Source organism: Psammomys obesus, unplaced genomic scaffold (assembly GCF_907164565.1).
Source record: "Psammomys obesus unplaced genomic scaffold, mPsaObe1.curated_primary_1811, whole genome shotgun sequence".
In the NCBI taxonomy this organism is placed as follows: domain Eukaryota; kingdom Metazoa; phylum Chordata; class Mammalia; order Rodentia; family Muridae; genus Psammomys; species Psammomys obesus.
Window position 1 is genome coordinate 13,634,825 of NW_026596125.1, and position 14,582 is coordinate 13,649,406.

A 14,582-nucleotide genomic window follows, 5' to 3' on the forward strand; every position below is an offset into this window, starting at 1 on the left:
CTCATGGATTCGGGGAGTTTCCATTGCTCTGGGATTATTATTTCCATTGCTCTGGATTCATTATTTTACCTTTTTCCTATGAGATTTCGCGTCCTCTGAAGGGAGGCCTGATGTGCTCTACTAGCTTTTGTATTTGTAGTGGGTGTTTCATGGTAGAGGGGAATAGTATCATGTATAAGATAGAAGGAAACTGCCTATTTCCACAGTGATTGTTTTGGGAGACTGTCTGTAATGTAAATTATAACATTTTAATTTATAATGTAATGTAATTTACTACTGTCTGTGTTGTATTCCAGGAATTCTAGTGAATCACTGACCAGCACCATTTTACCGTTGGAATGAGTTATCAGAAATGGGCATAGTGCTTTTAGAGCCAACATGTAACAGATGGATGCGACTCCAAGCTTACTTCTTCATGCCAGCACTCTTTTGACTGCCTAGGATCTTTGTCTCTTCATCTTTGATCTGGATTCTGGCAAATAAAAGGCGTTCATGTAGTGTTTTGTTTAAACTTGAGTCACCATGAGTAGTAGTTTAGGCAAAGAAAAAGACTCTAAAGAGAAAGATCCCAAAGTACCATCTGCCAAGGACAGAGAAAAAGAGGCAAAAGCCTCTGGAGGTTTTGGGAAAGAAAGCAAAGAAAAAGAACCTAAAACCAAAGGGAAAGATGCCAAAGACGGAAAGAAGGATTCCAGTGCTGCACAACCAGGGGTGGCTTTTTCAGTCGACAATACGATCAAAAGGCCAAATCCAGCACCTGGGACTAGAAAAAAATCCAGCAATGCTGAGGTAATTAAGGAGCTTAACAAATGCCGGGAGGAGAACTCCATGCGCCTGGACTTATCCAAGAGGTCTATACATATACTGCCACCATCAGTCAAAGAGTTGACTCAACTCACAGAACTTTATTTATACAGTAACAAATTGCAGTCCCTCCCAGCAGAGGTGGGCTGTCTAGTAAATCTCATGACACTGGCTCTCAGTGAGAATTCACTTACCAGTTTGCCTGACTCTCTTGATAACTTGAAGAAGCTACGGATGCTTGATCTACGGCATAATAAACTGAGAGAAATTCCTTCAGTGGTATATAGGCTAGATTCTCTCACCACTCTGTATCTTCGCTTTAATCGCATAACGACTGTGGAAATGGACATCAAAAACCTGCCCAAGCTCATCATGCTAAGCATCCGAGAGAATAAAATCAAACAACTACCTGCTGAAATTGGTGAGCGGATCTGGGTTGCTTTTTGTGGTATTTGTTAGCTAAGTAATTTTGTTAAGTGCTTTCCATATCAGAAAGTTCTCAACTGTATGAAAACATTTATTTCTATATTCCTTATTTGTAACTTATTAAATATAAATAGATATGAGATTATTTTATTGACAAGTGAGTTATTAAACAAATATAATTAGACCTTCCTCAGACAACAGAATCTGCTTTTTTTTATTGGAGAAAAAAAGAATTTAAAAGGTTTGTCTAACTTTTAAGTTGTTACCTTAACACCTATTTTTAAGTATCTTTATATCTATATTTTTTATCAAGTGTGCTGTGTAAATTTTCCTATTCTGACTCTTTGTCTGAAAGGTGTTTACTTAAATTCATATCACTTTTTACCTGATTATCATGATCAGTTGTCATATTACAGCTTTGTTGAAGAACACTACCATAGGAAAGTAGTTTTCCTCCTCATTTTTGAAATTACTTATATTTTCATTAAGAATAAGTGTAGCAGCTGGGCACAGTGGTGTACGGTATGTAGGAAGCCCATTCCAGGATGATTACTGGAGCCCAAGGTTTGAGTGCATCCTGGGCAACATAGTGCGTCCTTGTCTCAGAAACAACAAGCAAAATCTAATACAGAAAGGCAGAATAATATATGAATTGCTGCTATCAGTGATACATTTCATTCTAATCATATATTAAATTATACTGAAACAAAGGAAAAACTGAAAAAGAATGGTATAGGAGGAAAGAAACATATAAACAGATCAATAAAAAGAAATCAACTCTTTTGATCTTTTTTGAATAAATTTTGGAACATCTTTTTAATTGTAAAATAAATTTCTGACCCATTTCCCATGTTAATAAGCAGTTTTTGAGAAATTTACTAAGATAATGTCTTTTAGCCTTTTGTTTAAGATTTTTTTAATTTAAATTTTTTATATTACTTACAGTTTATTCACTTTGTATCCCAGCTGTAACCCTCTTCCAATCCCACCCTCCCTCCTTCATCTGCTCCCATACCCCTCTCCTCGTCCACTGATAGGGGAGGTCCTCCTCCCCTTCCATCTGACCCTAGATTTTTAAAATATCAAAATAAAAAGTGGATTGTGAAGTTCAGAGTTTTCATCTTGCTATAGGCAGTATGTTATGAATAACCAAAGATGGATTGAGTGAAGAGCTCTCTTACAGTCGATGATACAGGAAACTTCCTGACTTTTGGGTTCTGCAGCTTCTCAAGGGTGCAGTGTTCTATGCTTAACTTGAAAACATTACAGTTAAAATTCAGATATGTTCTATTGTATTTGACTCAATTTAAAAATTGATTTTGTCTTAAGTGGCTTCCAGCTCTAATCAGAGAAATATATTCCCTGGGGACCAAGCATTTAAATCTATGAGCCTATGGAGGCCTTTCTTATTCAGATCACTGCAGGGGACTATGGAGACTCATGATTGCCCAGCATGCAGAAAATAAGGCACTGATGTGGGCCCAGCTCTAAACAAATCACTCCCATCCCTCTACCCCCTTATGGTTTACTGAACATCACAGAAGTGGGGGCAGAAGTCTGTAAGAACCAGAAAACAGGGTGAAGGGCTACAAAAAGCCGTTCCCTGGATTGGCTACAGCTACTGTAACTCACGCCAACTCTAGTCTTCTGCACTGGGGCCACACAAGAGCAGTACTGTCAGCAGTTAGTCAAGGAAGCAAGGGCTCCAATAGATTCTGGGAAAAGAGAAGTCACTGTCTTGTGTACCCTCTTCTCCTTTCACCAGGCTCCGGTTAGTTCCAAACCCATGGGCACATAGATGGCCCTGGTTAATCTTTGTGGGTCGCACAACAAAGCATATAGACAAGGCTGCATAAGAGAGATTTGTGGGAAAGGGATGGACAGGGTTGGTAAGGATTTGAGAGATAAGAGTGGTCAGTATTCAAAGGGTACATCTATGAAACTAAAGTATCATAATAATAAAAAAGAAAAAAATAATTTCTTTTCTTAAGTATATTTAGAATATCCAATATAGATTTTTTTTCAAGTAATGTGCATGCATGGTACGACTCATTTCTTAGCTATTAAAATAGTCTCAAAAAAAAAAAATCAGTGGGTGGAAATGCTTCATTCCACGTCTCCTATAGGAAAGTAGCTGTTGAGTGACTTGCTTTAGTTAGTACTTGCTTCAGTCAGAATTTGATTTGTGCATAAAGCTCATTGTCTACAGAAGTTTAGGTTGTTGGAAAAAGAAATACTGATTTTTCTCTAGAAATTGTAAAACAGTCTTGATCTATATCCTTATTATTTGGTGTTTGGTTTAGCCATGGTCCCCAAAGTTTGACAAGTTCACAAGTTTTCTCTCTTAGGACTTGCTTCTGTAGGCTATGAAATACCTGGAAGTGAAAGAAATACATTTTTTTCTGGGTATGGTGGTGCACATTTCTAAGCTCAGCATTTAGGAGGCATTACCTATTGGCAGTTGAGGTCTTCAGGGCCACATAGTGGACCTTATCTCAAAACCAAGCAAAAGTAGAAATAATGTTATGTAGGAATGCAAAGCTGGGGTAGGGGAAGCATGTGAGCTGGAGCTGTTCAAGGTAGGCGCCAGGATGAGAACTGAGAGGAGCCACAGGTACTGAGTGAGTCTAGAGGTGAGTATTGTCTCTGGTCTATTAGTAGGCACCATAGCCATTTGTCCTGAGTGAAATGGACTCTTTATTGTACAAGAAGCAGTCAAGAACTCTTTCCAGGAAGAAATAGGAAATAACTAACTATTCTCTTAACTTTCTCATTGGTTCCTTTGGGCTCCCAGTTAAAGACAGGGTTTCAGAACTGTCTCTTAATGGAGGTTTGTTGAAGTGGAAGTCAGTGTGAGGTGTCAACTTGAATAATTGGTTTAGTTTAGGGTGCTCTGGACAGTTTTACAAAATTTTATTTTTCTAGAAAGGCAATGATTATCATGCTTTGAAACCAGATAAACCTCATCTTTTGGTTTTTGATTTCTCTCATTGAATGTGTGTGATTAAGAATTTTTTAAAAAGTAATTTATTAAATTATGATTTTCAAAAAGATCATTCTCTATAAAAACAGCTGAATTAGAATGTTTATAAAAGTATTTTCTGTATTCAGTAGAATGTTACATATGTAGTATACAATTTCATATGGATTTGATTGTCAAAAGAACTTTCTAGTAGACTGATCTAACTGTTAAAAGGTATACCCTTAAAGACTCAGATCATTTTCCCACAGTAAAAAACGAAACAAAACAAACAAAACCTTTTACAGGGCTGGGGAGATGGCCATTAGTGAGTACTCACATAAAAAGGCATAGTGGGACTGGCTTGTAATTTCAGTGCTGAGGAGGGAAAGGTGTGTGTATAGATCCAGGGGCCCAGGGAACAGCCAGCCTGGCCAAACAAGTGAGCCCAGTGATAATCCTGCCTTCAAGACAAGGTGGGCGGCACCTGAGGAGAAATGACATCCTGGGTTATCCTCTGTTCTTCATCTTCCCCATGCCCTGAAACAAAACAAGTCTTCACATGGATATGTGAGAAAATAAAGCCAGGAATATTTTTTTATCTGTTTGACATAACATTTATTGAAGACAAAGTCAATTCACAGTACTTGGCAGTGATATAGTTTATCTAAGTCAACTGATATATAACCAATATGTAACAAATATGTAATCAATTATCTGGTCATACATAATACAAAATAAACAGTATCAAAGGCTTTTTAAAAACGGAATGAACTTAGTATTTGTTGTTTTTCATGTGAAATGTAATTTTTCTTTGAATTTCTTAGATTCTAAATGTTAGGCCTTTGATATATTTGCCTTGAGGGCTGGAGAGATAGCTTAGCTGTTAAAGTCTAAGCTCACAACCAAAAAAAAAAAAAAAAAAAAGGGGGGGGGGAACCAAACCAAACCAAACATGGCCTGAATAGAATTTATGTGAAACTCGGTGTTTATTTTTCACCATTTTGACATCTTACAGTTCATCATTTATAGTACTTAGTCTAATTTTAATATTCTAGTGTTAAAATAATATTTTAGTGTTATTTTTAGTATTATCTTAGATAGTAAGCCTTAATCCCTAAAAAAATTTAAATTCTTTTAGTTTTGCCAGGAGCAATAGAATTGCTTTTACGGACCCAGCATTATTTATTAAAAATATCATTTGAGTGTTTTTTAACAAATGCCAATAAATAACTTTATGGGAAAAAGGAAAGCAGTAAAGAGAGGCCATAGGTGTTATAAAATAATGTCTTTTAATAGAGAGGCCATAGGTGCTACTAAGTAACTCTTATTAACTGGGAATTAGGAAGAAATTTCAGACTAGGAAGTAAACTGTTCCATATTGTCAGGTCTTTTATTAAACAATAAACACCTGAAGGATAGAAGCTCTTGTTATTAAAAGAGACAATAAGAGAAATAGAAGACAATAAGAGAAATGTGAGCCAGAGAAATACTAAGATTCAGCTTCTGTGTTGCCTGAAATGTGGGAGGGAGGCATCAACCATTATACCCTGAGAGCACTTTACCCAGTCACTGCAGTCACTGCTGTGTATGTCTCTTCTTATGTAAGATTTTTGCTTAGAGGAGCCTATGGAGTAAGTCCTTGTAAAGGAGTGAGTGGGAAATGAGGATCTGAGTGTCGGATTGCTGTGTTTCTAAGTCTGATTGGTTGATCCTATTTAATCAAATATTTATTTCACACCTTTTTTTACCCTAATGTCTGCATTGCATTTGGGTGTCATTTTTGTTCCATATTTTCTTTCTGTCTTGTGAAGCTCATTTTTAGTAGTCTTTTTGGTATTCTTGTCTTACTGTTCGTTACCTCTTGCTTTTGTTTCTTTTCTTCATCAGAGATCACACTTTCTGTATCTGGATGCTGGGTTACATTTTAGTTGGATGTCAGATCATTGTTACAGCATTGTTGGGTCTAGATTTTGTATTATTTTAATTAATACTCGACATACAGTTTTGGCAAACAGTTCAGTTATTTTGGAATTGGTTGATTCTTTTGTATTTTCCTTTTAAGCTTGGTTACAGTTTTTCTGGTTGCCTTTCGTTTAGATCGTTTAGATCTATGTTATCCCCAATATACTTTTCTCAGGACTCTTCCAGATAAACTGTATTTTTATTAGGGCTTTTCTAAATGGCAGGAATTCAGACTGTTCCCAGCCTTGTGACACTACTATTGGGAATTTTGGGTTCCTTTTATTGGCTCTTTGCCACCGTTCCTTATTTGCTATCTATATGGTGATCAGAGTGTAGGCAGATACTTCCTTTCAGATTGTATGAATCTTATACTGCCATGCTACTGTCTCTCACATTCTGCCTTAAAGCAACTTGTAGGCATTTCAGTTGTCTTGACTCTAGGCCTTCCCCGCTTATTTTGTAGCTTGTAACTTACTCCTGGGCAGAAACTTGGTGACTAGAAGGTTTATACAGTTTTCTTTCATCTTGGAGAACATGGGGTCATGTTTGGCTCTTGTCTACTGCCTTAGGGACCATATTGCTATATTGTGTTCATTTTCTAGTTCATTTTAGCCACCGTGGTCCATACCGACTTCTGGTAATTGCTTATTGGCTGGGTTAAATGAATTATGTCTGATGATTATGGCTGAGTTCTCTTACTGTCCTCTCATCAGTGTTAAAAGTTTGGTTTTGCTCCACAGTTAAATTTCCTTCAAGTCACTGTAATCTTGCAGAGATTTGGATTAAGCTCTTGGGTCTTTTACCCTTAGAATCCTGGTAAACATTCCATAGTCTTGAGATGTGATTTTTTAGTCCTCTTTAGATACTCTGTTTTAGGTAGCTCTTTTGATTCTTTCCTAATCCTTCTAATCTGGCAAGGCTGAAGTTCAAGCTGTTTGGTACCATGGTTGGCAGCTGTAATAAGTCTGATCTGCTCTTTACTTTTAAACTATTGTTTCCTTTTCAGGTTCCCCAAGAATTTCCTCTCACACATACTTATTTTTTTAATTGGACAAAAGTCTAAGGAGATTATATACTGCAAATTTTGGTACTCCATTCTTTGTGATTTTTCTCTTTTCTGCAGCTAAAGTTCCAGTTGATTTAATAACTCTGAACCTTGTCCTCTGGCTTCTCAGACTAATAGAACTCCAGCTTTTGATGAAATCATTTTCCACAAGCATATTTATGAGTAATATCATAATAAAAACCCCAAAGATGTCATATAATTCCTGTGTTAATTATTTCTTCTGTAACAAAGCATAGCTCTTAACAACAATAGTAATTTGTCCGTCAGTCAGAACTGTCGTCACTGACTTCTAATTCAAGATTGTTTTTCACAAGGTCTCTCAGTCAGGTTGTTAGCCAAGGATCTGGACGGAATCTGAAGGCCTGCCTGGGAAAGGCTCCACACTTAAGTTCAAGATGTTATTGTCCGGGTCAGCTGACAGTGGGTTCTTGCTTCATTAGGGACGAAAGCTTTGAGAAATAGGAAAGGTATAACAAGGTGGAAGTCACACTCTTTTTGTAATGTAATCAAAGATGTCACATGTCATCATTTTTAACATTTTGCAAGTTGCTCTGGTTCAGTCCACTCAAAGGAAAAGGTAATTATTTAATCATTGTATGTATTTATTCATAAGGAGGAGTCACTGTGGACTGTCTCAGAAATCTTGTTAAAAGTTCTCTGCTTTTAGGGGTTGAGTTCTTTCGGTTCTTCATGTTCTTTCAACCACTCCCAGTAGCTCTTACGGTACAGTGTTGATTGTTGTGTAGTTGGAATGACTTACCCTAGACCTTAACGTTTCCTGCCTTCCTGCAGTACATCTGTTCAACTCTGAGAAAATGGACTGTTGGAACAATTTTCTAATTAACCTTCTGTTTCAAAAACCTTAATTTGTACTTTATTATTTATTCTGAAATTGCTCTAGCTGATCCAGTTTTGTCTCTTGATTAATGTTAGCTTTAGGTTTTTTCTTTCACTGCTTTCCTTTTTTATCTGCTTGCATATGTGTTTAAAGTGATCTTCCTGAGTGCATTTGAAGTGCTGGGATTACCAGTGTGTTATCGCTGGGTCTGGCTCTCCAAGGTTTCTGTTTTTGAGGTGGGCATTGCTTGTGTGCTGTGGAGTTGAATACATTGGATTAGCATTGGTCTACTGCCAGTGAGCATGGTACCACTGCGTGAGTGTGAGCACCTGGTGGCAGATGCTTCCCATTTCGTCTGTGTTGTCTGGAAACGGCTCCGTTTCTCATGATCTTACTGCTATTAATGCTTTGACCAAACTGATACCATTATAGCATTTATGAGTAAGAAAAAAAAAATCAAGACTTTTTAGCTGCATTCTTTTCTTTTCTACGTCCTTCATGTCAATTAAGCTTCTGTGTATATTATTTTCTCTTTCTTAATTTATTTTAATATTTCTTGTAAATCAGTTCTAGTGGGTACAGGTACTTTCAGGTTTTTTTTTTTTTTAGTTCTATAAGTCTTTGTTTTTCCCTTACTTTTGAAGGGTAGTTTTATTGGAAACAAACCTTTCTGCCCCATCTGTGTTTATAATATTTCACTCTGCTGTTGTCTTTGCATGGTTTCTGAAGAAAAAAATCTAATGCAATTCTTACTTTTGTTCTTCTGTATGTAGATTGTCTTGGAAGAAATTTTATTTTTTTTTACTCTTCCTCCTTAAAAAAAATTGACATCATATTTCCGTGAATTTAAAGTAGAGGATAAGTTGTTCAATATAAGCTATTTCATGTGTGTATGTTATTTTAAAAGTTGGTTTTATAACAGATTCATTCTACAAAAGCCTTAAGATACAAACAATAAATCTCTACAGAGGAAAACAGTAAATTAAGATATTCAGGAAGTAAATTTGGGGGTGAGTAGGAAGAATCCAAGTAATTACTTCCATGTTAGAAAAATAAAGGTCCCTTGTCATAGTTGCATTATTATGGTCCCTTAAAGCAGGGGCTGTTCAGAATCTTTGAGTTATATGTATATAAAAAAACAGTTCATGTGTAATTCTATTTGTACTTTCAGGAACAATAATATTTCTGATTGCATACAGTTCTCTCATGCAAAGAAGCCTTAATTTTAAGTTCTAATTAAGTCATATGAACTGATATTAACCATTTGTTTTGCCAAATTGTTAATAATCAGAGAGGTTTAACAGTCAATTAGCTAAGCTGCCTATATATAGTACAGCTGTCACTCACTTTTTTTTTTCCATGTATTAGAACTAGCAAGTTGAGAATGAGAATTTCATTACTGCAGCAAATGAAAGAATATATTGTGAGAGGAGGAGAAAGAATGAGAGAGAGATCCTACTGTCCCAGTGACCTCTGGCATCCTGTAATACAGCCCTCATAATCGTATGTGTTAGTACAGGTATATAAAGGGAACACTGAGATAGCCACATTCTATTTGTTAGAAGACTCATTTGAAGTCTGTCCAGTAAACCAAAACAAGAGCAGATGTCAGTGCAAATTTAACCCAATAGGTTATTTCTGTGTGTGGATTGTCTTAGATTTTCTGTTGCTGTATGTGCTTAGGTGACACAACTAACTTCTGTGCTGTCTTTGCCCTGAGAGCCTCCATGAGGCCTGTAGAGAGAAGGGCAATTCTTTTTTTTTTTTTTTTCTTGAACGACTGAGGAATCTTTATTTTTGACAAACATCCCCCACATCATCTCTCAACTATGATATATTTTTAGCCATCCCTGAGGATCTGTCCCCATGGTTATAAAGGTAGTCTTCAAGAATGCCTATAGGACAGGGGTGTGGAGACACAAATATTAAGACAGGGCTTGACAGATTAGCCTATTATCTTTTTTTCCCATTTTTTATTAATTTTTATTTTATTTTTACTAATTATAATTTATTCACTTTGTATCCCAGCTGTAGCCCCTCCCCAACCCCATCTCAATCCCACCCTGTCTCCCCCTTCTTCTCCTATGCCCCTCTACCAGTCCAATGATAGGGGAGGTCCTTCTCCCTTTCCATCTGACCTTAGTCTATCAGGTCTCATCAGGACTGGCTTCACTGTCTTCTTCTGTGCCTGGTAAGGCTGCTCCCCACTCAGGCGGAGGTGATCAAAGAGCCAGCCCATGAGTTCATGTCAGAGACAGTCCCTGTTCCTAATATTGGGGAACCTTCTTGGACACTGAGCTGCCATGGGCTACTTCTGTGCAGGGGTTCTAAGTTACCTCCATGCATGGTCCAAACAAGGACCATGCATGGAGGTAACCATCAGTCTCAGAAAGACTCCTGTCCCCAGAATTTTTTGGTTCTATTGCTCTCCTTGTGGAACTCCTGTTCCCTCCAGGTCTTTCTATCTCCCCCTTCTTTCATAAGATTCCCTGCACTCTGCAAACAAAGTTTGGCTATGAGTCTCAGCATATGTTTTGATACCCTGCTGGGTAGAGTCTTTCAGAGGCCTTCTGTGGTAGGCTCCTGTCCTGTTTCCTGTTTTCTCCCTCTTCTGATGTCTGTCCCGTTTGCCTTCTGAATGAAGATTGAGCATCTTACCCTTCTTGCTTAGCTTCTTTAGGTGTAGAGATTTTAGTATGATTATCCTATATTATATGTCTAATATCCACTTATAAGTGTGTGTATACCGTGTGTGTCTTTCTGTTTCTGGGCCTTTCTTAGGAGGGGACTCCATTCTTGCAGTCTCCTCAGTTACCTCACCTGCATCCACAGTTTCTTGCAGCAGCAGTTACCTTTGAACTGTTTCTTCTAAACTACACCTCTTACTTCTGAATCTCTGAATTCACATTTTTCTGTAGTTAGGTCATGAATTTGCTCTTTGTCCTCAAGTCTCTGAAGAATGTAATAGGAGTTGTCAATCCACAGCCTTTTCTTTAGTATTGTAAGGACAGGAGTGTTGACTTCAAATTTCTTACGTGTTATGGAAATCAAAGTTAAATTCATATGTAAATGTTCTCTCTTCCTTATTAGGAGTTTTAAAATTAAAATTATTTTTAAGTCTCTTAAATACTTATATCAGTTATCGAATAATTTTTGTTTTTAGACTTATTGATGTTGTGAATTACAATTGAGTAGTAGTTTTGCAAGCACAGAATCAGCACTGTATATCTTGAATTGATGATTCTTCTGTTCAGTCTCTAAGTTATCTATGTTTATAAAGTATGTGACATTATATAAAGAGGACATTGGTCTGTAGTTTTCTCTTTGTACTGTCTTTCACTGTTTTTGATATCAAGGTAATGCTAGACTTAAGAAATGGTGAATTTGGAATTCTTTACCCCGTTGCAAGTTCTTGTGAGAGACTACATGAGTGTTAGTTAATTCTTGTCTAAGTCCTTGGTATGAGTTTCCAGAGAAAACATTTGTGCCCATAATTTTTGGAGGGAGAACTTTTCAGTTACACATAAAATTTAAGTAATGGTTAGAATAACACTGAAGTTTCATAATTTGTATTTGTTGGCTTTTTGGTAGTTGTGTTTTTCAAAAAGGAATTGTTCTGTATAGCCTAAGTTTTTAATTTCATGATTTACGGTTATTTTAAAGATGGTAGGCCAGGTGGTAATCCAGCACCCAGAGGCAAGGGCATGAGGACTGTCACAAATTGAGGCTAGCCTGGTATACATAGTGAGCTCTGGGCTGTCTGGGGGACAGAGCAAGACCCTGCTTCCCCCACCAAAACAATAACAATACCAACAATAAAAGCAAGGAAACTGTAAGAACTGGGCTGAGTATGGTGGTACATTTTTATAATCTCAGCATTTGGGGGTTTGAAATCATAGGATCACAAGTTCAAGATCCGTTTGGACTATGGGGCAAGGTTTTTCTTAATAACCCAAAACCAAAAAAGATTGTAGAAAATAGACTCTCTTGTTTCATTGTTAATATTTGTAGTATGCGTCTTCTTTCTCCTTTTTTATCAATTCAGGTTTTATGAGTATTATCAATGTTTGCGTTTTTCCTAAACAACCAGCATTTACATGTGTTGAGCTGTCACTATTCTCTTTAATTTTATTGGTTTATGTTTATTGCTGTATACTCATTGTAATTGCTTAGGTGCCTTCCCACCTCCAAGATGAAAGCTGCCTTGAGACTCTTCTCCTTACCTTATCCAATATAAACGTGAATCTGGCTTTTACTTGACCATATATGGTACATTGTTATAGAGTAGCTACGACATAGAATTTGTGTGGAGGGTTAGTGGTATTAAGTGTGTTATATTGTCCAGCTATCATCATTATTCAGCCCAGAACGTTTTCATCGTCTGAGAACAGAATTGTGTGCCCATTAAACCGCTACTCTCCGTCCTCTTCTGGGCCCACTAATCACTCTTACTTTCTGTCTATGATGTGATTGTCCTAAGTACTTCATAGAAACAGGATTATATAATTTAGTGCCCTTTGTATTTAGCTTATTTCGATTAATATATTTTTCAAAGTTGTCCAGTTTTATCCTGTATCCAAATCTCTATAAAGCTATAAATATTTATTATTAATATGTACAACATTTTGTTTGTCCATTGACTTTTGGACATTTGAGGTTGTACTCAATTTTTGGCTGTCAGGAATAATGTTTCTATGAGTACTGTTCTGTAGGTTTGAGTTAGTCTCTACTTCCAGTTTTCTGTTTTTTTAGATAGCTCCAGAATTCCCAGAGTTAGAATTCTGTGGAAACTGTATATTTATATTCATAGTTTTAAAAGAAGCTACTATACTGGTTGTTGCCACAGAAGCTGTACCAGTTTCTGTGCCAGCCAGCTGAATCCAAAGCTCTGGTTTTTATACATGCTCACCAGTACTTTCTGTTTTCCAATAATAAGCTATCCTAATGGATAAAGTAATAACTTTTATCTCTTTTAATTATCTGATATTTAGGCATGTTGACTGCCTTTACCTGTGCTCGTTGGACATTTATATATTTGTCATTTGAAAATCTGAACAACACCTTTAAATCTTTTTTTTTTTTTATTTGTTTGAATCAGGGTCTCTCTATGTAGTACAGCCTGGAGGTTGGCTGTAAGCTTTTAGACTTTCTGTTTTCGTCTTCTACATGTGAGATTACTGGCTGTAACACTGTGATCAGCCTGAGCCAGTTTTTCAATTGCCTTCTTTAAGGGCTTAGGAGGGTTTTATTCGATAGTGGTTCTTTATGTGTTCCCTATCGAATTCATCACTTCTTTACAAGTGTCTTATCCCGCTTGGTATCTTTTCACTGTCTTGATCGGATCTTTTGATGAAATTAAACTTTATGTTTTGTTGTCTTTGTCTATGAATGTGTAAAGTAGAATCCACTCCATACTTTTTTTCAGAACTTTATAGTTTGTTTTACTTTTTTTTTCTCCCAGTATCTCCAACCTCTTGCCTTGCAGAGACATTTGCAGGTGGATCTCTGAGTTTTATGCCAGCCTGGCCTATACAGCCAGAGCTACATAGAGAAACCTGTTTCAAACAAACAAACAAACAAACAAACAAACAAACGTTCATGTGCAGACCAACAAATCTATTACAAATAGAAAAAGATCTTAACAGGCCATTAATACTGAGAGAGTTTTGAGTTGTCAATGTGGGTAGGGGAAAACATCTAATTTTCTGTGAATTTGAGAAAAAATTGTTATTTAAAATATTAATTTAGCATTTATATATAGCACTGGAACATGCATTTTGAAAGTAAACTTATATTGAGGTAGAAGATGTCTCTAATATCATGTGGTGAATTTGGTTAATAAAATTAGCTTTTGGAAAGTCTTAGAATCTATTAGTATTTGTAGTCAAAATGTCTATACAAATGTCTACACAAGCTTAGAGGTGAGGGTTGTTTGTATGTAGCTCAGTGACAGAGTGCATGCTTAGTATGTGTGAGGCTTTGGGTTTAATCCTTAGGACCAAAAGATAGCACCAAGAACATACAACATGGAATGGTGATGCATTAGTTTTTAAGCAGCACTTTAATTTTGTCAATTGTTAGTTTTTGGAATAATAGTTTGAGATTCTGTGAGTAAGCTGAACTTTCTATAGTATATATGTCTTCAGTAGATAATTTACCATTTTGAAGTAGAGGTTGAACTTAGAAATCATAAATGTACTCCCTTGCTTACAAATAGTACCTGTTATATTCTTTAATGCTTACTATTATGTTGATCAATTTACAGGTGAATTATGTAACCTCATTACCCTGGATGTAGCTCACAATCAACTTGAACACCTTCCAAAGGAGATTGGAAACTGCACACAGATAACCAACCTTGACTTGCAGCACAATGAACTACTAGACCTCCCAGATACAATAGGTATGAGGGGAGAAGGAAGATACTGCTGTCTATAGCAACATGGTTATGAAAAGGACTAATTTTGATCCATTTTGGCAATACAGATTCAAAATTATCAAAGTAGTAATACAACTTTTAAAAT

The 14,582-nt window shown here is 36.5% G+C and overlaps 1 protein-coding gene across 4 annotated transcripts in view; it reads left to right on the forward strand.

The window, feature by feature from the left end:
- Shoc2 (SHOC2 leucine rich repeat scaffold protein) overlaps positions 1-14,582 on the forward strand; it is an 84,392-nt gene that overhangs the window by 36,992 nt on the left and 32,818 nt on the right. For all 4 annotated transcript variants that reach the window (XM_055591487.1, XM_055591489.1, XM_055591490.1 and 1 more), the window contains 2 exons: positions 297-1,225; positions 14,324-14,461. In XM_055591487.1, coding sequence (XP_055447462.1) covers positions 523-1,225; positions 14,324-14,461 — 841 coding nt within the window. In that variant the 5' untranslated portion in view covers positions 297-522. The remainder of the gene's footprint in view (positions 1-296; positions 1,226-14,323; positions 14,462-14,582) is intronic.